The 25,826-nt window shown below is 32.4% G+C and overlaps 1 protein-coding gene across 1 annotated transcript in view; it reads left to right on the forward strand.

The window, feature by feature from the left end:
• Positions 1 to 25,826, forward strand: part of SMCHD1 (structural maintenance of chromosomes flexible hinge domain containing 1) — a 114,852-nt gene that overhangs the window by 29,338 nt on the left and 59,688 nt on the right. Inside the window, exons 8-21 of the mRNA XM_031690252.2 lie at positions 1,418 to 1,584; positions 3,476 to 3,566; positions 4,265 to 4,472; positions 6,512 to 6,632; positions 6,709 to 6,892; positions 8,845 to 9,039; positions 10,535 to 10,648; positions 11,231 to 11,337; positions 12,067 to 12,149; positions 12,353 to 12,466; positions 18,180 to 18,257; positions 18,337 to 18,456; positions 21,507 to 21,651; positions 25,113 to 25,209. Of these exons, the coding sequence (XP_031546112.1) occupies positions 1,418 to 1,584; positions 3,476 to 3,566; positions 4,265 to 4,472; positions 6,512 to 6,632; positions 6,709 to 6,892; positions 8,845 to 9,039; positions 10,535 to 10,648; positions 11,231 to 11,337; positions 12,067 to 12,149; positions 12,353 to 12,466; positions 18,180 to 18,257; positions 18,337 to 18,456; positions 21,507 to 21,651; positions 25,113 to 25,209 (1,824 nt within the window). The remainder of the gene's footprint in view (positions 1 to 1,417; positions 1,585 to 3,475; positions 3,567 to 4,264; positions 4,473 to 6,511; positions 6,633 to 6,708; positions 6,893 to 8,844; positions 9,040 to 10,534; positions 10,649 to 11,230; positions 11,338 to 12,066; positions 12,150 to 12,352; positions 12,467 to 18,179; positions 18,258 to 18,336; positions 18,457 to 21,506; positions 21,652 to 25,112; positions 25,210 to 25,826) is intronic.

Genomic DNA, 25,826 nt, shown 5'->3' on the forward strand with positions numbered 1-25,826 from the left:
TAGTTTCAGTTAGCTGCCCTTCTCCAGGGGCTCCATAAGTAACTACATCTGAAATCAGTGTTTCTTATTTTAAGTCTTTCTTATTTTCTTCCTCTTTCCTCCAACAATTAACACTATAATAATAATTGTAATCCTTGTTGATCATTCACATTTAATTCTTTTAAAATAGTTTCTTTCATTTACCCTTTCTTCCACTCATTTCTACTGCTTGATTTCAGCCTTTCTAGCCTCATCCTTCACCATATGTTTATCATAAATTCTAAACTACCTTGTTCCCCTTGTACTCTCAAGTCTTTCATGTTCTCATCGGTCTGGAATGATCTTATTAAGTCATCTGCTGGGTGAGTGTTACCTTTTTTTTTTTTTTTATAGTTCTTGGGTCATGTCTTTCTAATGGCACATTGTTTTGTAATCATTTGTTTCTCATCTATCAGATGGAATTTGTAGGGAGAAGTGATGCTGTCTTACTTATCTTGAACTCTGTTTTCCTCATGCCCAGGTTGAGCTATTGGACTTAGAAGGTGCTAGGTAAATATTTGGATAATGAATCTGAATCATTAATAAACCCAAGTGACTTTACTACCTCTCGAAGTGTATAAAATGTTACATATGTACTGTAGCTAAAATATTAGTAATTTAGTATTTAGGGATGCACTGACATGGTGTTGGAGGGTTTTCTTTTATTTTTATGAAGAAAGTAATAATTCATGCTTATTTTAAACAGTTTCCTAGACATGATAGTTCATTGTATATCTTTATCCTTAAAATTTTTTGTGGATACAACATACACAGTGTGTGTATACACACACATACACACACACACACAGTTTTTATAGACTCATAGTAAAAACTAAGAAGTTTGTAATTCTTATCTTCATACACTCCCCCCCAGGCCCTCTTCCCCACTTCCTTTCTGCAAACCAAAGATATTCTCTGAAAATGCGCTGGGGCCCAGGATGATTTTACTCCCTTTTAATAAACATAGTGCCTTTGGGCTAAGCCAGCTGGGTTCAGTCAGCATCCTAGTTTTCTTGAACATGGAGGGCTGGGCATTGGTCCTGACCAAGTTAAGTGGTAGGTATCCCAAGCAAGGACTCATTCCACCTTCAGGTAAGTGTTCTTAATTTGAGGGACACTTTTAAACTCAGTATTTATTTTTCTCTATCTTTTCCGTTGTGATTCTAAAATTGGTTTAGCATTATGGTATAGGATTCTCCTTTATATATTCCAGTTTAGCAGTTAATGTAAGTTTCCGTGTCCTCACAGCATTGTCACACACTCAGCTGATTTGTATTGGGCCATTTTCCTCCAAAATACTAAATTATCCAAGTGAATCACATTAAAGGTTGGTGTAAATGTTATTTGTTAGTTACAGTTGAGATGTATGTAATCTTTTGTATTTATGTTCACTTTGTAGCCATCTGATTCTGTTCACATTACAAATGATGATGAAAGATTTCTACATCATCTAATCTCAGAGGAGAAGGAAAAAGATAGCTTTACTGCTGTGGTTATCACAGGGGTACAACCAGAACACATACTGTACTTGAAAAATTATTTCCTTCTTTGGACAAGACAGTTAGCGTAAGTATTTACATTTGATTCACAGCATATTTCTACTTATCTTTTTTAAGATAAAAAATATTACAGATATATTGAAGCCTCTTGGCTGTCTGCTCCTATCCCATTTCCTTCCCTCAGTACAAGAACCATTACTCAAATGTTAGTATTAAAATGGTCCTCTATTCTGTACATATTTACTGTAATGTATTAGTCATTACATGAAGCCAAGGCTTTTTGACAACTGTGGTAAAATAAACTTTAGAACTCATCAAATTCAGCCCCCCTTTTCTGCTTTGCTTTTGCTGTATGGCACCTATCATAATCTTCCATACCACATATTTTACGTAGTTTTGTCTGCCTTCCCTTCTTGGATTGTCATTTTTTTATGCATTGCTATATCCCCAGTGTTTCCTATAGATGCTCAATAAAGTTTATCAAATGAATGTATTGAGTCTATTAAAATTTTTTAAAAATGCATATGTGCCTGTATGACATGAGTAATACTGAAAATAAATCTAGGTGTATCTTTTCCAGGAAAACTTCTAGTGGGTATATATTCCATTAGATGAAATCAGAGGTATATTTATTTAATGACTGTAAGTTTTTTCCTCTGTAGACCTTTGACTGGAATGTCTTCATGATTTGTATTAGCCTGAATTAATTAGTCTTGCAAAAATGGATATACTTGCACAGAATTCATATTTTTAATAAAGTATCTTTTCACATTTATTCAAAGGGTTGTACTTATTTTGAGGTTTTTATTCATAAATATATACTGAGTTAAATTTTTTTATGGGGAAATAAATTTGATTTTAGGAATACCTTTGTCTTGAATATTGATGTTTATTGGCCCTGTATCCCAAGAGTTTTAATGGGACTTTGGAATCTTTCTTCTCTAACAACATATTTTATTAGCTCTTTTATTATTTCTTTTAACTGAAGGAACTCAGTGTACATAAAAATATAGTTAGAACTTACTCTTGCTCTAAAAAGAAGTAACATATAACCTTAACCATTCTTTGAAACAAATACTTGCTAAGCTTTTTATAGCACTCTTTCATAATGTATGGTTGTAAACTTATTGTTGATTATAATGTTAACTCTTTTGAGATGTCTGAAGAAAGATATCAAGATTTTCAGTGACTTCCTTTTATCTTAGTGTTTTAAACCAGGATGATTAAAGTAATTTAAAAAATTAAAATGTATATGAGGAAATATTGTAAATTCCTACATGAGGAATAACTGCAGATACGATATGGAGAGATGTGGATAATTTCCCAAAATATAATATTTTAAAACATTTTCTTAAAAAGTAAAGTAGCAAAGGTTTCTGAAGTGGTGGTTTTTGATGGGATAATGTTGAACTTTTTAGTCTGGTTTTAGGAGTGCGGGGATTAGATTGCTTCAGTGCTGTAGGAAAAGAAAGATGAGAGTTATAGAATGATACTTTCACATTGGGGACATAAGTTAAAGATACCCAGTCCTGTATATTCCCTGATACTTGAGTCCTTCCAAAACATCACTGAAAAGTAGAATTATAAATTCTTACCTTCTAGTTTCAGTTTATTTGATAAACTGTACTTAAAGTATGTGAGCTTTGAAGTTAGAAAGACTTGAACTCCCTGCCACCCCCCTTGCAAACTCTAATTCTGTGACCTTAGGTAAATTATATAAATTTCTTGCATTCTGATTTCTGTATCTATAAAATGAAGGATAGTAATACCTAAATCTTAGGACTGTTTTTACCATTAAATGGTTTACTGTGTTTAAAAATACTTAATATATTTTGGTACCTAGTAGGTTGTGCCAAATAGTAGTTATAAATTTTTTTGGGTAGACAATTGGATGAAATTTTAAATTAGATATAATTTTATGTGCATTAAAACTATGAAGTTATTCTTCTGTATTTTAGGCATATTTATCATTACTATATTCATGGCCCAAAAGGAAATGAAAAACGTACATCAAAAGAAGTTGGACCTTTTAACAACATTGATATTGAAGTAAGATAAAATTCCTTCTTAAAATACGGTGAATTATTATCTGTTCTATTTCCAAGTGACTGTGGATAAGAAAAATCAGTCAGTAGATAGCCCGTTTACTCCTCTGTTCTTGTCTTTTACCAAACCACTTTGTTAATTTGATATCCAAGTAAAGAGATCAATCCTAGATGTGTTTTTTTTTTTTTGAACCTTTGTTTAATACAGTATTTGGTTTCTCTTTTCTGCATCTTCTATAGAGATGGGCTGTTGCTGAATATCTTGTCTCTAAACAGGGAGGAAAGGGGACATAAACAATTTTCCTTTTGTGCATAGAAGTCTTCTGGTGAAGTAAGACGTAAGATAACAGAACACTTAAGTGTTGAGTTCTCAGTATCCTTGCCCCACATGTCAGGAAGAATTTCATGTACATCTTTCCTCCTGTAGCAGAAAACCTTGAATTAAATGTCCTCACCACTTATATGTCCTTCGGCTCTGCTTTGCTGTTTCTTTGCCTACTTTCTATTTTTTAGTAGTGTGTTTCTTACTGAAATGCTATTTAGAGCTGTTTAGCCCAAATACAAATATATATATTTTATTAAGGTAGATGATTACTTGTACAAATCAAAGTAGTTTTTGCCTGTTCTGTTATTGGATCACAGCTGAGAATAAAAATAAAGTCACTATAGAATTTAATTGTTTTTGTTTTATTTTTATTTTAGATTTCTATGTTTGAAAAAGGGAAGACACCTAAGATTGTCAACCTAAGGGAAATACAAGATGACATGCAGACGTTGTATATAAATACAGCAGCTGATAGTTTTGAGTTCAAGGCTCATGTTGAAGGAGATGGTGTAGTGGAAGGGATCATTCGATATCACCCTTTCTTATATGATAGAGAAACATACCCCGATGATCCATGCTTTCCAAGTATGTTAATCTGTTATCTTAGCTACAGAATGTGAAGTTGTGATTTAGGATAGTGATTGTTTTCTTAATAATTACTATTAGTTGGGCTACTAAGGTTAGATAAATTTCAAAACTTTTTTCCTTATGCAAAGCTTCTTAATTATTAAGGTATTTGTAATTTTTATAATTCTTAAATTTTGTATATATTCACTTCCAGGTGAATAAAGCACTGGCTTTCAGAAACATTATATATTCTTTTATCATAGATCTCTTACTGAACTTTTAGCCATGTAGTGCATAGTAATCCTTTATATATTCCCCATATTTTCTTTCTGTTATCTTTGTGGGTATTTATAAAGAAGTTTTAAATTTTATGTAGTCATACCAGTTTTTTCTTTATGCCTTCTGATTTTGTCTAGCTGTAGAAAGGCTTCTTATACCTCAAGATTATAAAAAGATCCTGTTGTTTTTTCCATAATTATTTGATGTTTAGATTTTTAATACATCTGTAATCTCCTTTTGTGTGTGTAGGATGAGATCAGGCTTTAACTTAATCCACACAGGCTTTCAGTTTCCTAGCACCAATTATTGAATGTGAAGATTTTTGTAATAGTTTGAAATACCACTTTCATAATAATACAAAGTTCCCATAAGTACTTAGATCTGGATTGTTCACTATAAGGTATTGATCTACTTTGTGTTTTTATTCATGAGTAATCATACTCTCTTGTCCTTTATACTGTATATTGATATCTGTAGGGCAAGATACTCATCATTGTTCTTTTTTGAGAAAATTCTTAATTCTTAGTCTTTCGCTCTTTTGAATAAACTTTGGAATCACTTTGTATCTTACTTTCACTTGAAAAATAAATCCTCCTGGGATTACTGAGATTGAATTAAATTCACAAATAAACAATATTAAATTTTCTCATTCAGAATAATTCCTTAGTGTATCCTTAGTGCTGTGGAACCAGATTTCCTGTTTTGAATCCTATCTTTGCCACTTTCTGTTGTATAAACTTTGGCCGACTACTGCCTACCTCCATTTCCTTATCAGTGAAATAGTTCATGCCTTGAAGTGCTGTGAGGGTTGAATAAGAAACTGCCTCAAGTCCTTAGAATAGTGCCCAACATTGTCTAGTAAGTTCTCAATGCATGTTATTACTCAGTGACTCTGCCTCTCATGAAGTCTCTGGCCTGTTTTTAATTTGCGATTTATAATTTCTGTGTGCTTATAGGAGAAAAGATAAAGTTCTTCAAATGATGTCTTAAAATAAGAGCCAGTAAGTTGAATAATGATGAGAGAGATTCTCTAGGAGCTTTTTGTTTTGATTGAAGGGGACTTTTACTTAGGGACTTCTTGTGAGGACTTCTTTGGGTTTTTTCAGGGGGAGAAGGCTTTATTGAGGGGTTGGGGAAGAATGACTTAATGCCAGAATATCTGGGGTATTACTATATCAGGATCAGAATGTTTGAATTTAATTTATCTGAATATATGAAAATGTATTATTGACAAACATGAAAGTGTTGTGGACAGCTGTGCTTTATAGTAGGTTATAATTCTAGCTGTATCATATAAAGTAAACTTAAATTCAGTATTAATTTGTCCAAAGTAGGCAGTTTGCTGCTGCTAGACATCATAGCTTTCCCAGATGATTTTTTCTGTAAATATACTGGTTCTGACAGAATTGTGCAACTTGTGTTTAGGTACAGGATTCAAGCTCCTGTATTTATAAATAGGTTTTAAAGATTGAAGGCTCGGTAGCTAGTATAGTACTTCTAGCACAGAATGATTAGTATGTAAGTTATTATTGACTTTTCAATGAGAAACACTACTGGTGATGTGGAATCACTTTGAAAATCTGCCTTTCTGAGGGCAAACTAAGAATAAAGCTACCTTTAGGTTTTATAGACTGCAGTGTTAAAGATCATAAGAGTTTTTGTTACCATTTCTCTGAAACACTGTAACATTTCAGTTATAGTATTTGATTTCTCAGTGGCAAAAATTTAATATACTTTATAGCAGTGAACATTTTGTTCCACTTCTTCCTTTGTTCTAGAATTAAAAGATGAAGACGATGATGATGATTGTTTCATACTTGAGAAGGCAGCAAGAGGGAAAAGGCCTATTTTTGAATGTTTTTGGAACGGACGACTAATACCATATACATCTGTTGAAGAGTAAGTTCTGATTTTTGCTGAAATTATATTGTTTTATGATACTCTTTTTGCTAACTAATATTTTGTTCTGTTCAAGCTTTGACTGGTGTACTCCTCCTAAGAAGAGAGGACTTGCACCAATTGAATGCTACAATAGGATATCTGGTGCATTATTCACCAATGACAAATTCCAAGTCAGCACAAATAAACTGACCTTTATGGATCTTGAGCTAAAATTGAAAGATAAGAACACTCTTTTTACAAGGATTTTGAATGGACAGGTATGGTTTTAAATATTGTTTTGAATATTTGCACATATTCTATTGTAAGTACAACAAAAGTCACTACTGTAAGTTTTTAACCAACAATTTGCATACTTTTCATTTTATTTAATCAAAAGAATATAAATTTTAATTTGTGAGCTTTTGTTCACTCAAAAATTTCAAACTGAGTAAATCTTGTATGGATAAAATGTACAGGCCTTTATCAGATCTTAATATCTAGACTTTGACATAGTGAATAGAAGCTACAGAAGCATGTCCATGTGATAAGAGCATAAAAAAACCATTTTATCTAATACAGGGGTTATGTTTGTATATTAATAACCTAAATATGTATTTTAATCTAATCATGAAGGTAAAAGAGAGATAGAACTGTGAAATACTTTGGGCTAAAAGGGACTTTGGGATTGATTGATATTAAAATATGCACATTAATCAATAGAAAACGAATGATAAATTTTTTTAAAAAGCAGAATAGAACTAGTGTATTTTTATTCTCCCTAAACAGCTGAGGAACTTTTACTTGATACTAATCTTCTGTGGTTTACTGTTACGTTGCCAAGAGATGGGTGCATTTGTTCTAAACTTAAAATTGCTGGGGCAGATTATCCCATTCCTAGTTAATAATTTTAATATTTTTATCAAGTTGATAAAAGTGACAACAGTTAATTTGCTGATTTAGGGAAGTAGTTGGTGTCTGGGAATAGAGTTGAGGAAAGATTTCCTTGAAAATGTATGCCATTTTTGAGTGTTTACTATGTACATGTATTTCTTATTCAAATAACTTTAAAATCAAAATTTTAATGATGAAGATACTGGTTCTCTTAACTGCAAGCTGCAGAAACTTAAGCTGAAATCATTTTTTTTAACTTAATACATTTTTATTAAAGTTCAATCAGTTTACAATGTTGTGTTAATTTCTGGTGTACAGCACAATACTTCAGACAATAGGAGCATACGTTCATTCTCATTTTCTTCCTCAACATAGGTTACTAAAAGATATTGAATATGGTTCCCTGTGCTATGCAGTATAAACTTGTTGTTTATGAAATCATTTTTAATTTTGCCCCATTTTCATTTGGAAATGTATATTGTAGGGTAAGGTATGTAGGGAGACTGAACTTCTGTAATTTTATGCGTTTGTTTCTGTTTAAGCATGTGCTGTGGAGATTGTCTTCCTTATTCATTCTCCTGAAGACAAGCATTAAACACATTTATAGTAGCTTATGACGGAATGTAAATCTCCATACTATCTCCCAGCAGGATGTGAAGAATGATAAGCAATAAAACATTTTCTTCTTATGTATTATTAGAAAACAATTTTTGTTTTATGACTTTTTTGAATAAATATATATATATAAATACATAATTAAAAGGAAAAATGTGTTTTACAAAGCAGTGTTTCTTAAGCTTCTTTTTCACTATCACCCTGTAAAAGAGCCTTTTTAAACTTTCCACCTTCCCCACTTGCTCCCACTACATTTTAATACCATAGATATACCATATATATGTTTAAGTACATATGTATGTGTATCTGTGCGTGATACATAAAAAGATATTTTCATTGCCCTGTTGAGAATGAGCGTGGTTCACAGTAAGAGGGCTTCAAACTACCCCTTTCCCATGACCAGCTAGTTTTCCTCCTAGGCAGCCAGTGTTGGTAATTTTTTGGTGTATCCTAGGATTTAAAACAGGGAAGGAAATCTTTGTTGGTATTAACCATTGAGACCTTGGGTCCAAGGATGGTACAGAGATTTTCTTTCTTTAGTGATGCATTTGTTAAAAATCTAAATTTGTATGGGAGAAGGATCCAGCAAAATAGTTCAGTGTTTTTATTAGCTTTTCTGGGGTGGATGGGTATGTGGAAGGACAAATGGAATGAACAAGAAGTGTCTGTTGTTGTATTTGTTTATTAGTAGCTGTATTTCATAGAACACTTTAAAATTTTACAGGAGCAACGAATGAAAATTGACAGAGAATTTGCTTTATGGCTGAAGGACTGTCATGAAAAGTATGACAAACAAATAAAATTTACACTTTTTAAAGGAATAATTACACGTCCTGATCTTCCTTCAAAAAAGCAGGGCCCCTGGGCAACTTACTCAGCAATAGAATGGGATGGGAAAATATACAAAGCAGGACAACTGGTAAGTTTAACTTATTTTTAGATTCGAATTTTAGTAGAATTTGAAACTAAATTAGATATATTAGAATTTATCAACAGCTAAAGATGATGTGTGTATTCTTGGTTCCTCTGGAGCCAGAAAAAAATGAAAAGACCAACTGATTTTTAACTACATAATTTAACAGGACTTTTTTTTTAAACTTGATTTTTACCAAGTCTCAATTAGAAAGACTTTTATTGTTTCTTGAACTAAACTTTACTCAGATGGAGAATTTCTTTTTTTTTTTTAAATGTGATATGAAGAAAAGATTTTTCATCTAATTTTTACTGAATGCCTGCTGCTTGTGGAGCATGCAGAATCTGGGAGATGTATTTTGTCCTTCAGGCTGTTCGAGCCTGAAAACCGGGATAATCTAAGCAAAGTAGTAATAGGTAAGAAGGGAGTAATTACTGTGAAAATAGAGAATGAATAGTACTTCCATAGTTCAGAAGGAGAGAGTTTTCTGACCTTGGTTAGCCTGGAAGAAGAGCGGAAATCATACAGTTCTTTAGGTATGAAGTAGCATTTGTATGGACCTTGAAAGAGGTAGTGGCTCAGCTTTACAGAGGTACTTATAAAGATAATAAATCCATAAATGTGACACTCATCATTATATATTGAAAGCCCAGAAATGGATCACCTCAAAAAAGTAGTGTGTGTAGCTAGAGCTACTTTTCCAACATTTAGAAGTTAGCAGAATGAAAAAGAAGAGCAGGCAAAGGAGAATGAAAGGGATAATATGGAGAGAGAGAAGGAAACCAGGAGAATAAGGTATCTGTGAAGTCAAGTGAAGAGTTAGAAGGAGGGAGTGATCAGTTTTGTCAAATTCTGTGTAGTGGTCAAGAAAATGCTTTCTCAGAGAAGATAATCTGAGCACAAAGACAGGTAATGGGGAAACAACCAGCAGCAGAGTTGGGTTGCCACAACCTTTTCTTGTGCGTGAAGAGAAATAGTTTAGAAAGGAAATGAGGCTGGAAGGTGGGCTTGATATAAACTCTTGTAGTCCTTGTTTGGAATTTTTTAATTAGACTAATGGAAATCACTCTTAGATTTTTCAAGCCAGGTAAGGAAAAGAAATACATTACAGAAAGTTTTGAGCTAATTTATTTGAAAGAAATGATAACTTTATAAGTCACTATTCACAGTCTACAAGCAAGATCTTATGGGGGAAAATGGTTTGAGATACTTAGATTCATAATAATTGACTTTGAAGGTGTTATGGACCTTTTAGACACGTGCATAGCTGTGTCATTTTTGTATGAAGAAGCTGGTGTGTCTATCAATGTATGTTACAGATAAGTAGAGAACTTCACAAATGTAACTATTAGAATATTAAAATGCATTTTTTTGTTAAATTTTTCTAATGATGCTGAGTTTTTCCTGGTGTAAAATAGTTTTGTTAAATAATTGCTAATATTAAATCTATTTTTCTAAATAAATATTAATACTAAAGTCTTATTTTAAAACCAAATATTAGGTCAAGACAATCAAGACACTTCCTCTCTTTTATGGAAGTATTGTAAAATTTTTCCTTTATGGTGATCATGATGGAGAAGTATATGCTACAGGAGGAGAGGTTCAGATTGCAATGGTAAGGTCCTGAGTACTGAAAAATATGTATTGAAAGTCTCCTGGTACTACTCGTTTCTTTTGCTTAATTGTTAAAATAAAGATACAGTATTCTATTTTGCCTTATATTTGGCTTTTTCAAAATTAGATAAAGTAGTGGTAGCATGAATTTTTATGCTTCATGTTTGGTGTTTTTAACAATCTGTAGAACTTACCATCTGTGTGCCCAGTGTTTAACAAATGTTACATATATTATTGCTAGTTATCACAGTAATTTTGTTAAGTGCACATTTCATCCAAGGCCCACAAACATAAACATTGGAGCTAGAATTCTGTCTTGAGAATGGATAACTTCAAAACTAGAGTGGGTTTTATCCCTGTACAATGCTCTTATTAAAATTACAGTTGTATTTAATTAAGCGTAAGGAGTTTACTTGAAAAATGGAAATAAACACTGTGGTATTATGTAATAATGATAGCTATATGATTTATATACATAATTAGGATAAAAATTTGTTTCTTTGGAAGGAATGAATGTTCTCGTTGCAGCTAAATTTAAATATATATATTTTTAATATTGGTATAATTAAATTTATTTATTCAGGAACCTCAAGCACTGTATGATGAAGTAAGAACTGTGCCAATTGCAAAGCTGGATAGGACAGTAGCTGAGAAAGCTGTGAAAAAATATGTAGAAGATGAAATGGCAAGGTAATTTATATTTCAAAATGCATGGTAAAAAACAAACAAACAAGAAAAATCAAGAGGAATTGACCTTTTAGCTGTTCTTGAGTGTACTGTCATACTCTTCAAACTGGGCACTTACAGTCTTAGCTGTCTGTATGGTGACAGACTTCTTGCTGTTAAAAAAAAAACGTGAGTGCTCTAATTATAAAAACAGAATCCTGTTATTTGTTTTATAGAAAAATGAGGAAATCTTACATCTCTAAAGTATCACTATTACAGGCACTATAATTAAGTTTATTAAAGAATGAAAAACTTTGGCCTGCAACTAGAAGAGAATGGTAGTAACTGCTGAGAGGCAAAGATTAGTACAGAAGAAGTAAAAGGAAGTTGAAAAAACTGTTTGTGGCTCTTGTATAGCTAATGATAGTTACTTTGATTTTTACTGAATCTCATTCGTTCTTTTATTGGTAGAGTTTATCCTATCTCCCAAAAGTAGCTTGTAAATGAATAAAAAAATCACAAGAAATGGACAATTCCTGGCTCTTAACAGCAAGAGATTTTGTTTTTTGTCTTTATAGCCACAGAACTGGTTGAGGAGAAAATGTTTAGATTTATTAATCATATAGAATTTCAGATTTAATCTTTCAAAATAAATTAGAAATAAATATTAAAGTTTATAGTAACTTTTATTTTGAAATATAAGACCATAATTAACACAGTTCATGAAACATTAATATGCTGGTTTCATAATAGGCTCCCTGATAGATTGTCAGTAACTTGGCCTGAAGGAGATGAATTATTGCCAAATGAGATTAGGCCTGCTGGAACCCCCATTGGTATGTTTTTTGTTTTTTTGTTTTGTGTGTGTGTTTGTGTGTGTGCGTGTGTTTTATTACTGAGAAAATGCTTGTGTCTTAACATTTCATGGTAAAAATACTCTGAAAAAAAAATCTGTAAAACACTGTATGAAGACCTAGCAGATTAGTCAGATTCTTTGGGTATAACTAAGACATTCTTATTTTAAATTTTGGACTGATAGGTGCATTGAGAATTGAAATACTGAATAAAAAAGGAGAAGCAATGCAAAAACTTCCAGGAACAAGTCATGGAGGGTCAAAGAAACTCCTGGTTGAGCTCAAAGTTATATTACACTGTGAGTATACAAACTAATTTGGATCTTTAATATTGTTCTTAAAGGTATAATACATATTTTAACATCTTCATATAATTATTGATGACCAAGCAATCTGATAGTGGGTTTGATTAAAGTTAGGAGTTTCAGGTGTGTTATGAATAATTCATTTTTTAAAAAATCAGTAGTTCTCTGAGGGTTTTTTTTTTTTTAACACTTTATTCTAAATTTTCCCACATAGGTAACTGGTATAAAATAAAGATATGGTTTATATACATATAGGAATTTGTACTGAATAGGCATTTAGATTGGTGGATAATCCTTAAGATTCCCTTCTAAATAAAAGTGCTGTGGTTCTCAATCTATGGGTAAGAAGTACTTGTTTCAGATGAGATGCCTGGCCCACTGTTAGGTAAAGGGAAAGAACTGCTGTTATTACTCATTTTGCATTTTCCTAATTTGAATCATTTTGTTTGTTGACTGTCTTGTCTATTGTTTTTTTTTGTCTTGACTGCCTGAAAGTATTTTCAATAATCCGTTCTTTCACTGTATACTTGGATTTCTAATTTATGGATTTTAAAGACACGGTGTTTTATTCAATATGTATTAATTTCCAACATTTAAAAACTAGTCAGTGATAGTGTATACTTTCATTGTATAAATGTTTTTATTAGGCCTCAGCAGCATTGAACAGTTTGGCTAACTCACTTTTTGTCCATCTCCAGAACTTTTTTTATTATTCCAACCTGAAACTCTGTCATTATAAATTCCAGTTAGTCCCTCCCCTCATCCTATGGTAATCACTTTTCTTTCTTTTTTTTTTTTTTTGGTGAGGGGACGTAATTTTATTTTTTTAATTTATTTAAATATAACATATATAAAAATATATTTTATTTATATTATAATATACAATATATTATAATGTATTATAATATATCAATATATTATAATGTATTATAATATATCAATATATTATATTGTATATTATTTATATATATATAAAGGAGGTCTGGGGATTTGAACCCAGGACCTCATGCATGCTAAGCACATGCTCTACTATTGAGATATACCCTCCCACCTCACTTTTCTACTTTGTCTCTGTGAATTTTACTATTTTAGGTATCTCATATAAATAGAATCATGTAATATTTGTTCTTTGTGTCTAGCTTATTTCATTTAGCATAATATCTTCAAATTCCATATGTGTTATTGGCATCTGTCAGAATTTCCTTACTTTTTAAAGCTAAATATTCTGTTATATGTCTATTTTTTGTTTACCTATTCATCCTTTAATGGACACTTAGGTTCATTCCACACTTTAGCTATTATAAATGATGATAGTATGAACTTTGGTGTACAGATATCTTTTCAAGTCCCTGATTTCAATTCTTTTGGGTATATACTCAAGTGTGGAATTGCTAGATCATATACTAATTCTGTATTATTTTGAGGGACTGCCATACCATTTTTCACAGTGGCAGCACCGTTTTACATTCCCATCAGCAGTACACAAGGGTTCTAATATCTTCACATCCTTCCAACGTATGTTATTTTCTGTGTTTTTTTTTAATTTTTTTTTTTTATAAAACTCATCCTAATTGTGATATGTCACTTTTTGTGGTTTTGATTTGCATTACCTGTTATCAGTGAAATTGAGCATCTCTGCATGTGCTTATTGGCCATCTTTGGAGAAATGTCCATTCAAATCCTTCGTTCATTTTGAAATTAGATGGGGTTTTTTTGTTGTTAAGTTGTAGAAGTTACGCATTTTGGGTAATAATCCATCATCAGATACATGATTTTCATATATTTTCTTCCATTCTGGGTTGCTTTCTGGGTTTCCTTTCCCCCCAGTGATGGTGTCATTTTATGCAGAAAAGTTTTTAGTTTTGATCTAGTCCAATTTATTTTTGCTTCTGTTGCCTGTGCTTTTGATGTCAAATACAAGAAGTCATTGCCAAATCCAGCGTCATGAAGCTTTTCTTGAATGTTTTAGAGTTTTACAGTTTTAGTTCTTACATTTAGTTCTTTGATCTGCTTTGAGCTAACTTTTATATAGGTTAACTTCTTTTGTATATTAACTTTTGCATGTGGGTATCTGGTTTTCCCAGCACCATTATGTCGAAAAGACTGTCTTTTCCCCCATTGCCTGGTCTAGTAACGTCATCAAAAGTCATTTGACCATATATATGTGCAATGATTTCTACTTGGCTCTTTATCCATTGGTCTGTATGCCTGTCCTTAAACACTAATACCACAGTATTCAAATTACTGTAGCTTTGTAGTAGAATTTAAAATCAGAAAGTGTGAGTCCTCCATCTTTGTTTTTCTTTTTCAAGATCATTTTTGCTGTTTGTGACCCTTGATATTTCATATGAATTTAGAATGGATTTTATATTTCTGCAAAAGATGGCATTTTGATAGGTATTACATTGAATCTGTAGACCAGTTGGGTTATTAGTGTCATCTTAATAGTCTATGAACATGATTTTGAATTGTGCACGTTTTCTGAATTTGTTTATTAGCTCAAAAATTTTTGTGTGGAATCTTTAATTTTTCTACATCTATGAACAGAGATAGTTCCTTCCTTTTGAAAATGGATTCCTTTCCTTCCTTCCTTCTCTTTTCTCTCTTCTCCCTCTCTCTTTTTGTTTTTGCCTGGGACTTCCAGTACTGTATTGAATAAAAGTACTGAAAGTGGCATCCTTGTCTTGTTCCTGATCTTAGAGGTAAAGTGTTCAGTCTTCCATCATTAAGTTTGGTAGCTGTGGGCTTTTCATGGCCCTGCAAGACTCCACACGTGATCTAGCACTGTCTGCCTTTTAGCGTCATCTCATACCATATTTATTCTCATTCACCATACTCCTGATCATCATTGCATTTTATTTTGTTCATATACAAGCCCAATTTTGCTACCTCTGGACCTTTGCATATTTCCTGTGCTTAAAACTTTCAAATAGTTTGAAAGTTGAGGAGCTCTTTATTTCTCAGGTTTTAAGTTGTCACTTTATTAGGGAGTCTTCTTATAATAATGAGATTTTCTTAAAATTTTTCCAGTTTCATATTTATTTCCTTAAATTTATTTGTATAACTTGAAATTTTATTTCTTAAATGTGTCTTTGCTCTCTAGAATGGATGGCAAAGTGTTTGTAAAGGAGCTGGTAGTAAATATTTAGGCTTTGAGGGCCGTAAGTTCTTTGTCACGACCTGCCATTCTAGAATGAAACCAGCCATGAACAGTAAGGTAGTTTACAGACCCCTTGCTCTATAGGATAGAAACTCCGTGAAGACAGGATATTTATATTCTTCACTGTTTTCTAGTGCCTAGTATATAGGAGATAATTATTAAGTATTTGTTGAATAAATACATAAAAATTAAAAAGTTGCTTGGTCTTTTCTAGAGAACTTCTGTTGGTCATTTACTGTTTGATTTCCATTATAGATTTATAATTGCAACATAGTTTAATTACATTTTTTTCTGTTACGAATGAAACAGGTAAAACCAGAGTTATGTAATGGGCCTTGATATGTGTAGGTTAACCTAATTCAACAGTTATGGAATATTTGGTTGCACTTGCTGTCATGTGTCCTTTTTTGTGGTTGTTCAGTCTCAAGTGCATGCATCTTTAAAAACGTGTATTTTCAGTTGTCACAGTAATTCTTTGGTATCATCTAATACCCAATCCAATTTAAATTTCCCTGATTTTCTAAAATCTTTTACAGTTGTTTTTGGTGATCAGGTACATATATTATATTTAGTTACTACATGGCTTCTCTGGAAGAAAAGGCACTGAAGTGTAGTCCCTTTTTCCTTTTTTTTTCTGTGACAGTAATTTGCTGACATAACCCATTCACTTGTAGAGTATTTCACATACTTGTTTGTTTCTTTGGAATATCATTTAACTTGTTCCACTATTTGTTCTATTTCCTGAAAACTGAAAGTTATCCTGAAAGCTTGAATAAATTTTGATTCACCGTTTGTTTTTTCCTAAAGCAAGAACCAATCCTTCATAGTGAATCTGTGTTTCTTATGGTATTGCATCAAGAGGCATTTGATGACTAATTAGTTGTCCCACTTTTAGTGCTGCTAGGTTGGATTATAGAATTCATTTGGCTATTATGATCATAAAATTCTCCTTTCATCCATCATGTAATGGTTTCATCCATTAATGATTTTTTGCTTGAATTAGTTATTTGGTATGCAAAATGGTGATTTTCTTCCCTCCTCGATTCTTTAATTTCTTCCTAATTTATTATCCTGTTATCCCAATTTATTATCCTTCCTAATTTACTTATTAGTAAGATATTTCCTTTATCAGTTAGGGCCATTGGTTTACTCTGAAACACAATTTTTACAGGAAATGCAGCATAAAAACTTAATTTTCTTTAATTGCAAATTACCAGTCAGGAATTGGTTGCTGTACTGTGCTGCTCAGTGACTGGTTCTTTGTTTTTTTGTAAAAGTGTTTTGTGAATTTATGGGTTTTATAGATTTAACATGCTTCATTAATTTTGATGTGCCTTCACACTTGCTCCTCTGTTTTCTTGATATGATCGTTTTTGTCTTTGAATTGATCTTTCTTCCTTTCTGGCTCAAGATACCCTAGAATCTTCTTATACATGTTCTACCCTAGACCTGGATTCACCCATTACTCCTTGTGCCTTTCAGTGGGGAATGGTATATAGAGGCCATGGTTGCTCATGGCCACTGGGTGAAATTACTTCTGAGCTTTTTAAATTGATAGCTAACCATGAATAGTTTTGTAAAAGGAAAGAAAAACTGAATTGATATTAATATTTTGGGTTTTTACTTAACCACTTTGATTTTATGCTTTTATTTCTTGAATGTTGAAAATCTTGATTCTTAACATTAACAGTTGCTTGCTTACTTTATTCTTGATTTATCCTGTACTTTCAGAATAATGATAATTATAAAATTACTAATAACAAGACTCCTGGATTAAGTTTGACTGCTGAAGTACCATTTGTCCTTAGAGTTTTTTTCTGTATGTATAAACAGTGGGGAAAAAAAGTTCTAAAGTCAAAGTCACTTAAAATAATTTTTTTTAATGTGGTTGTATCACCTACCTACATTTCGGTTTTGCTTATAAACTGCTTTATTTTAATTTCATTTTGTGAATATTTAAGTCATTTACATCATTCCAAAGTCAAAAATAAGTAACAATGAATATTTCAAAGAAGTGATTTCATCTTTCGGCTTTCTTCCTCCTTCTTTAGATAGTAGTTTTATTAGTTTTTGATTTATCTTCTCTGTGTTTCCTGTTACAATGCTAAGCAAGTACAAATGTGTTCTTTCCCTTCCTTATAAAAAAAGTAGCATATATTTTTACTCCTTGCTTTTTACTCTTAATAGATCACTGGGTCTTAGAGGTTACTCTGTGTAAATAAATTATGCTATTTTAATCTTGAAGAAAACTTTTTAAGGAGAAATTTTAATAGCAGAAAAAAGCTTCTCTATGTTCTTTTGTTTGTACCAGTTAAGCTTATTTACAGATACATTTTTAAGAATTGAAGTAAAGGAATTTTAATGGGCCAAATGAATAAATTTTCATTATGCTGTTGATTTGCATAGGATAGATTTAGATCTTTCGAAGTTTCAAGACTATTTTTTAAAATGTACAGCAAATAGGTATTTGATGCTAGTGTGACATCATTTCATATTCATGTTCTATATTCAGTATCTTAAGGTATATATATTTTTTCTTTTATTAAGCTTCAAGTGGAAATAAAGAAATCATTTCACATATTAGTCAACATGGAGGAAAATGGCCTTACTGGTTTAAAAAAATGGGTGAGTAGTTATTCTGAATGTTAAAAATTGTATCAATATTATGTTTACTTGAATTTTAATTTTTTCTTAATTTTTCCAGAAAATATTCAAAAGTTGGGGAATTATACGTTGAAATTACAAGTTGTATTGAATGAAAGTAATGCAGACACTTATGCAGGAAGAGCACTACCATCTAAAGCAATTAAATTTTCTGTTAAAGGTAAGCAGAGTACCAATATATAAACTATATGCTGAAGGTGGCATTTTAAATCAAGAGAGAAATAGGTAATTTAACAAAAGATGTTTAACCAGTTGTATAATCCTCTTGGTCTTACTTAGAATGGCTTTATAATTCTCCTTGATAATCTTATTCCTTATAATTTTTTTGGAAAACATTGTTTTCTTGCTTCCCTTTACTAAAAGCCTAAAGTTATTCTGATTCCTGATTTTTGCATATTAATCCCCTGCCCCGGCTCCCCATCCACGCACTCCCATCTTCCTTCTACAATCCCCACATGTTTTGATTTTTCAGGGCATTGAGGAGTGGGTGTGTCCCAATTTCTTTTTTTCTTTTTTCTTTTTTTTTTAACTTTTTTAAAAAATTGAAGTATACTTAATTTACAGTGTTGTGTTAGTTTCAGGTGTACAACAAAGTGATTCAGTTATGGTCCCAGTTTCTGAAATTTTAAATTCTAGAAATTTTTCTTGAATTACTTTGATTTCCTACTGTTTTTTTCTTTCTACTACATCTGATATTAAGATGTTGGACCTCTTGACTTGTGTACAAATATTGTTTTTTTTCTGCTTTCCAATTCTTGGTTTTATTTTTCTACTTTATAAGAGACTTCCTTAACATGATGTTCTACACTTTCTATTGAATTTTTCCTTTCTGCTATCATTTTTTAGTTTTTAAAATCTTTTTTTCTTTGGTTATTCCTTTTCAAAGCATTCTCTTCCTACTTCATGGATTCAGTATCTTTATTCTCTGAGGCTATTAATAATAGTGGCATTTTTTTCTTGACACATTTAAACTTTGTTTATAGCTTGTTCCCTCCTTGGTGTTTTTTTCGTGTTTGCTCTGAGTGTTTCCTGTTGGATGCTCTCTTACATTACTAGTGATTTGCTCACATTGAGCAATAGAAATTTGAGGGGGGAGGGTATAGCTCAGTGGTAGAGCACATGCTTAGCATGCACGACGTCCTGGTTTCAATTCCCAGTACTTCCGTTAAAAAATTTTTTTTGAAGTTAACATTCCTAAAAAGAATAGAACACTTGAGAACATTTATTTCATTTAGAGAGATGATAATAAAAGAATTTTAGGTTTTTCTCTTTCTTCAGATTCCCCAGAGTGGAGTACAAACATTTGGGTGTCAGCATTTGGGGAGCCAAGCTGGGGCAGACTGTTGGAGGTTTCACATTCTGTATTAATCTTTCACTTACTTGGTTTTCCTATTTTCAGTAAACCATGACACTTTTTGGTAGTGCTGTGTCCCTTACTCCTTAGACTTAGTCTTACCTTCCCCAGAGAAGAAATCTTCCATCTGTTGCTGATGATGAGGAAGGCAGCTGACTGGCTCTATGTATTAAGGGGTGTGGGGAACTGTTTCTCAAGTGGACTTCAGCAAGTGTTCCTTTTTTATTTCAATTTTACTCCACTGATACAGCCATTCTTGAGATTTTTGGGTGTTCCATAGTGTGAGTTAAATTGGTTCTCTGCTTGCTTTGTTGATAATTGGAGATTGTATTTTTTGAGTCTTTCTGCTAAGGCAGTTACAGTTGCCAGTAGGTTCTCCAGCTTTTGGATTCTTTTACTGTTGTCTTTTTGTTTGTTCGTTTGTTTTAGGGGGTAATTAGGTTTATTATTTTTTAAATTTATTTGTTTATTTTAATAGAGGTTCTGGGGATTAAACTAAGGACCTCATGCATGCTAGACATGCACTTTACCACTGAGCTACACCCTCTTCCCCCTGTTGTCTTTTTTCTTGTTCACTGTTTTTACACATTTAGGCCGCTTAAAAAAATGTCTCTGTCGTGTCACTGCTGTGAGGTTTTAGAGAGCGGATCTAAGTGCCTGTGATCACCTTGCCTTCTCTAATCAGAAAGCCACCTTGGAGAATGTTCCTTTTTGTGCATGCAAATCTACCACATTCTTTAAGTAACAGCTGTGGAACACATTCCACATCATGGACATGCTATAGTTCTGGCAGTTTTCTTTTGATGAACACTTCAGTTTTTTCCAAATTTTTGGCTATTACAAATCACATTTCTGTGTGGAAAAACATTATGATGCTTTGTGTAGGTGTGCTAGATTTTCTCTAGGGTGTATACCAAGAAGTAGAGTCGCCAAGCTGAAGTGTGTGCTTTAACATTTTAAATACATTTATTGTCAAATTGGCCTCCTGAAAGGTTGTCCATGCTGCCGTCACCAACAGATTGAGAGTCCCAATTTCTTTATGCTCATTTCTGGCCACTTAAGTGTATTTTTATTTAGTCTAGTAGGCGGTTCAATTAATTCTTTAATTATTAGGTTGTATACCTCTTCTAGCCTTTATTGGACATTATCTGCCAGTGAAAGCTTGATCCTTTGCTATGCCTACTTTAATAGTATAAAACTGTGGTTCTCAAATTTGAGTTTGTGTCTGAATCACCTGCAGAACTTTTTAAAACGCAGACTGTTGGGCCTCACTCTCAGAGTTTCTGACTTAAAGGGTTGAGGTGAACCCTCAAATTTGCATTTCTAATAATTTCCCAGGGGATGGCTTGAAATTAGACTAGAGACCACACTCTGAGAGTAGCTGTTTATAGGAAGTTTTAATCATTGTGGATTTTAATTCTTTATTGCATACGTTGCAAATACTTTCTCATAGAGCCTCTTTTTTAACTTTGTTTATTGTATCTAATAAAGTATTTTAAACTTTATCAAATATATCTTTGTATAGCTATTGTGTATTGTGTTTTGCCTTAGTTTTTCCTGTGATCAAATTATAAACATAGTTCTTTATTATATTCGAATAATTTCATAGCTTAAAAACATTTATATCTAGAATTTTACTTTTATACATGTATGAGAGAAACGTCTTTATGGTTTCCGTAAGTGAAGTATAGTCATAATTTATATTGAATTATAGTTACAATTTATATAAATTTTGCAAAGATCTAAAATGCCTTCTTTATCATAGTCTAATTTTCCATATATAAATGGATGTTTCTACCTACGATGAATCTTCTGACTGATGAATTTTCTTTCCATGTTTACTTTTTTTTATTAAGAGGGCAAGCCAGAAAAATTTTCATTTGGTCTTTTGGATCCTCCTTTCCGTGTTGGAGTCCCATTCAACATCCCTCTGGAATTTCAGGATGAATTTGGTCATACTAGTCAACTATCAACTGATATTCAGCCAGATTTTGAAGCAAGGTAATTAGAAGAATCAACTTGTATTTGACTTTATATTTGCTTAATATTCACTCTTTTCTTTTTTAAGACCATTTTCTGGGTGGGTTTCTTTGTTGTTGTTGTTGTTTTCTTTCAGTATTACCTAAATTTTAAAATTTTTGCATTAAAAAATTAATAGCCTAAACAATCAAATAGTTTGATAACTTGTATGAAAAAGAATAGTTCCTCTTCTCTCTGCCCTCTCCACCCTGCCCGCAATCCACTTCTCAACCACTTTGAGCTTTCTTACTTGAATCTTTTGGTACCTACTGCCATATATCTAAGTAACTTTTATATTGCTACTTCTTGATTCTTCAGTTTTAAGGATTATCTCTTTACTTAGGTGATAGAAGATGAGAACACACTATCTTGTTGCCACTTATATTACAGATAAACCTCCTTCCTGTTTATTTTATTCAATCAAGTTACATTCTGGCTTGATCAAAAGTGCTTGCTTTATTACAATTATGTAAATGCTAATCACTTTCTTTATTGCACAGCTTTGTTGTTGTTACACCTTTTTTCTTTGCTAAGTTTATTATAAATTAAACTCTAACTCTCTGCCAGTTGTTTGGTCTCTTTTCAAGAAGTTTGGAGCATAGATAACTTACCGGTTTCATGTTCTTGGAGACTTCTCTTTTGCAACTTTGTAACATGCTCTCATCTGGGTCAGTTGTTCTTATGCTTGTCCTTCTGTGATCCTCCTTCACCTTCATCCTGGGGATTTCATTTGTCTTTTGAGTTGGGGAAATATATTAAAAACAAAACCTACCTTCAACCTAGAAAACTTCTTCACAAAGAGAAGAGAAAAAAAAAAACAATTTTATGATTGAATAAACAGTAAATCAGAATGTGATGCTCATCACAACCTGACGGAGTGCAAGAACTGTAGGAAATCTTACTCTGTTACATGGATAAATAAATATAACCGAACACTTTCATGTTTTCACGAAAAATTGCTAAGTGTAGACTGAGTGTAGAGTTTGCAGTTTGGAGTAAGTTGATCAGAAGTTAGGCCCAGGAAACTGGGAGGTAGGGGTTTACCTTTATTGATGATTACATTTCAGACAGAGGAAACATTCCTGAATTTGTGGGAGTGTTAAGTAGCTTATTTTACTTCACATTTAACCTTTCATCAGTCTCCAGTTTTGAAAGAATCCATGTTCCTCTCCTTCTGCTGAAACACATCCTTCACTAGTTTCCTAAGAAAGGATATATGTGGGATAAAATACTTGCTCTGAAAATGTCTCTATTCTACTGGATTGATTGAATTGAAAATTGGACACTAATTTCCATCAAAATTATGAAAGCACTGCTCTATTTTTCCATTTTTAGCTTCCAGTGTTGCTGATAAATTTAAACTCATTTTGATTAATTTTATTTTTTATGTTTCCTACATATTCTGTCTGGAAGCTTATAGGATCTACTTTTGATTGTCAGTAGGGCAAAATTTTAGTTATTCATCATTGTATAGGTCTCTTCATTATCTGAAGTGCTTCATTCTCTCCTTCCATCATCACTGTTTCTCTTCCTAGGATCCTTATTTATTTGATGTTGTACCTTCTGGACTGGTTCTCTGATTTTCCTAGTTTTTCTGCCTTATATTTCTTAATCTTTTTGTGTTTTTGCTTTACTTTTGGACAGACTTTCTCAACTTTACCTTTACAATATCTCCATTGAGTTTTTCCTTTCTGCTGTATTTTTAATTTTCAAGTGTTCTTCCTGGTTCTCTGAATATTCTTTTATAGATCCTGTTCTTTTATGAATGTAATACATTTTTTTACTGGTTAATAAACAGTAGTTAAAAAAAGTTAACTACACTGATAATCTTTGTTGTCTTCAAGTTAGTTGCTTTTTGTTTATTGGTTTTTTTTAATCTCTTTTCTTCATATATCTGGTTAATCATTGGTAATCTGCTTATAATTGGTGGAGAACTAAAATGTATGTAGGAAATTGTAAGAGTATGGGAGAGGCCATTGAGTGTGAACTCCACTACAGGATGATCTGTCTCCAGCACTTTGTTGGGGGAAATTGTTGCATCTTGAAGTCTTTTTCTTGGGCTCAGTGGTTTTCTCAAAGAAAAATGTTTAGTTTCTTGCCTAGAGGGGAATAATTTGGCTGTCCAGGTTTCTATCCAGTCCAGGAACAAGACTATGGTGGGATTGGGGGATGAGAGCATCTCAGTACCAGTATTCGTGTGCAGTTCATCCAGGATTACCCCTTGTTTTCTTTTTAGATTTTATCCTTTCCTTCAACTTATCTTTTGTCCCCAGGTTCAGAGACTCTCAATTTTAACCTTTTCAGAGAATAATCTTCTAGTCATCTGCCAGAGGTGGGAGGAGAGATCTGTGGATCCTAATTTTTTTTTTTTGCCTTTCTCTTTTGACCTTACTAATGGAGGTACCTAGTAACACCAACTCCTTAGTGGTACCTGGGATTTCTATTGTATGTTGATTTCTAGCTTTTTCCATTGCTGTTTCATGGTTCAGTTTTCTTGGGACTATACTACGCCATTGGCCACTTGTCTGTCTTTTTTTTTTTTTTTTTAGCAGCCAAGTTTTATTGTCCTTCTGTCTTCTTTCTTCCCTCCCATATCCTTGCCTTTAATAGTAATTGAAAGAAATCCCTTTGTTCTCATATTAATGAGGCTTTGAGAGAATCTCATGAAAGTAAATGTGTGTGGTTTATGTCCATCTTTCGCAGGGAAGTTATTTTACCTTATATGCCTCTTTACAGCTTTTTTTTCCAAACAAGGCATGTTGCTTAATTTTTACAACTTATTCATATAATACCTGTAAATATTTAAATTCCATTCATCAGAAAAATTAGTCCTTTTCTCCGTCATGGTGTTTCTCCCCTCGCCCTTTTTTTCTTTTTAACCTTATCCCTTGACAGAGTCAAGTGACACTGTAAGGATCTACACGTGGTCAGAGGTGATTTAGGAATCAATTGCTCGTGGTAGTAGATTAGAGAATCTCAGTATGCATTCTAACAAGGTTACATTATCACAAGAGTGTACTTGATTATTTGGATTTTATTTAATATTGTCATTCAGTTTAATAGGTGCCAAAAATTCTCTGAAATCCCACTGGGTGAAGGATTTGAAAGAACTGGGGGCAAAATCTAAAGATATCCTTAGAGCTGACCGATTTGGATATTTCCTTTTCTTCAGCCCGCGTACGTGATCTAGCACTTGATTGTTTCCTTCCTTTATCTTTACCAGTTGGCCGAGTAATATCACCTCTCAATACCTGTTGGACCATTTTTCTTTGTAAAAGAAATTCATGGGAATTTGTGTTCATTTATTTCTCCCTATTTTAAGAAATACTATTCTATTAGAAAAATGAATTAAACAGAAGAATGGTATATGAGAAACCAGAACACATTTACAGCTTATTTGCAGATAATGGAGGGAAAGTTAAAATGTAATTTATTTTTTCCAGTGGTTTATCTGTACATTATGAAGAAATAACCAAAGGACCAAATTGTGTAATTCGAGGTGTTACAGCTAAGGGCCCTGTAAACTCTTGTCAAGGGAAGGTAAGCTTTGTACATGAATGTTATAATATGTTTATTTCTTATTGTAAGAAAAATATGGTAAAAATGAAATTGGAGTTTTAAAATTGAATAACCTATTTTTGTGACAAGATGACAGTAATGTCAGATTCTTAGAAATTAATCAGGATCATATCACCCAACTTAACCATCAGCATTTACATCTGAAAAAACCAGTATGTTTGCTACTGTTGTTTTTTAAATTTTATGAATTAAATATTTTCAGTTGTAGTCATTTTTGTTCTGATCTCTTCATGTTCAAAGCTATTTTCAGCAGTTTCCTAGTTCTGTGCTTCTTTTTTCTCTCCAACTTTTTCCATCCATTTTTTTGAATATTTTTCTTAGAAGAAAAAAATATGAGAAACTTTAGCTTACTTGTGTATAAACATATTTGGGTTTGGTATTTGGATAAAAGAAGTGTTAGGAGAGGCATAAAGTTAGGGATGGTAAAGACATAAATTCTAATAGGGTAATTTTTCAGTTAGGTATATAAAGCAGCTAATAGATTAATATGACTGAAAGGAACACAATAGCTAATAACTTAAGTAATATGTTACTGTTTTCCCCACTGTATCATTACCTTCAGTATATATTTAAGATTT

The sequence above is a fragment of the Vicugna pacos genome, chromosome 24 (assembly GCF_048564905.1).
Source record: "Vicugna pacos chromosome 24, VicPac4, whole genome shotgun sequence".
Classification (NCBI taxonomy): domain Eukaryota; kingdom Metazoa; phylum Chordata; class Mammalia; order Artiodactyla; family Camelidae; genus Vicugna; species Vicugna pacos.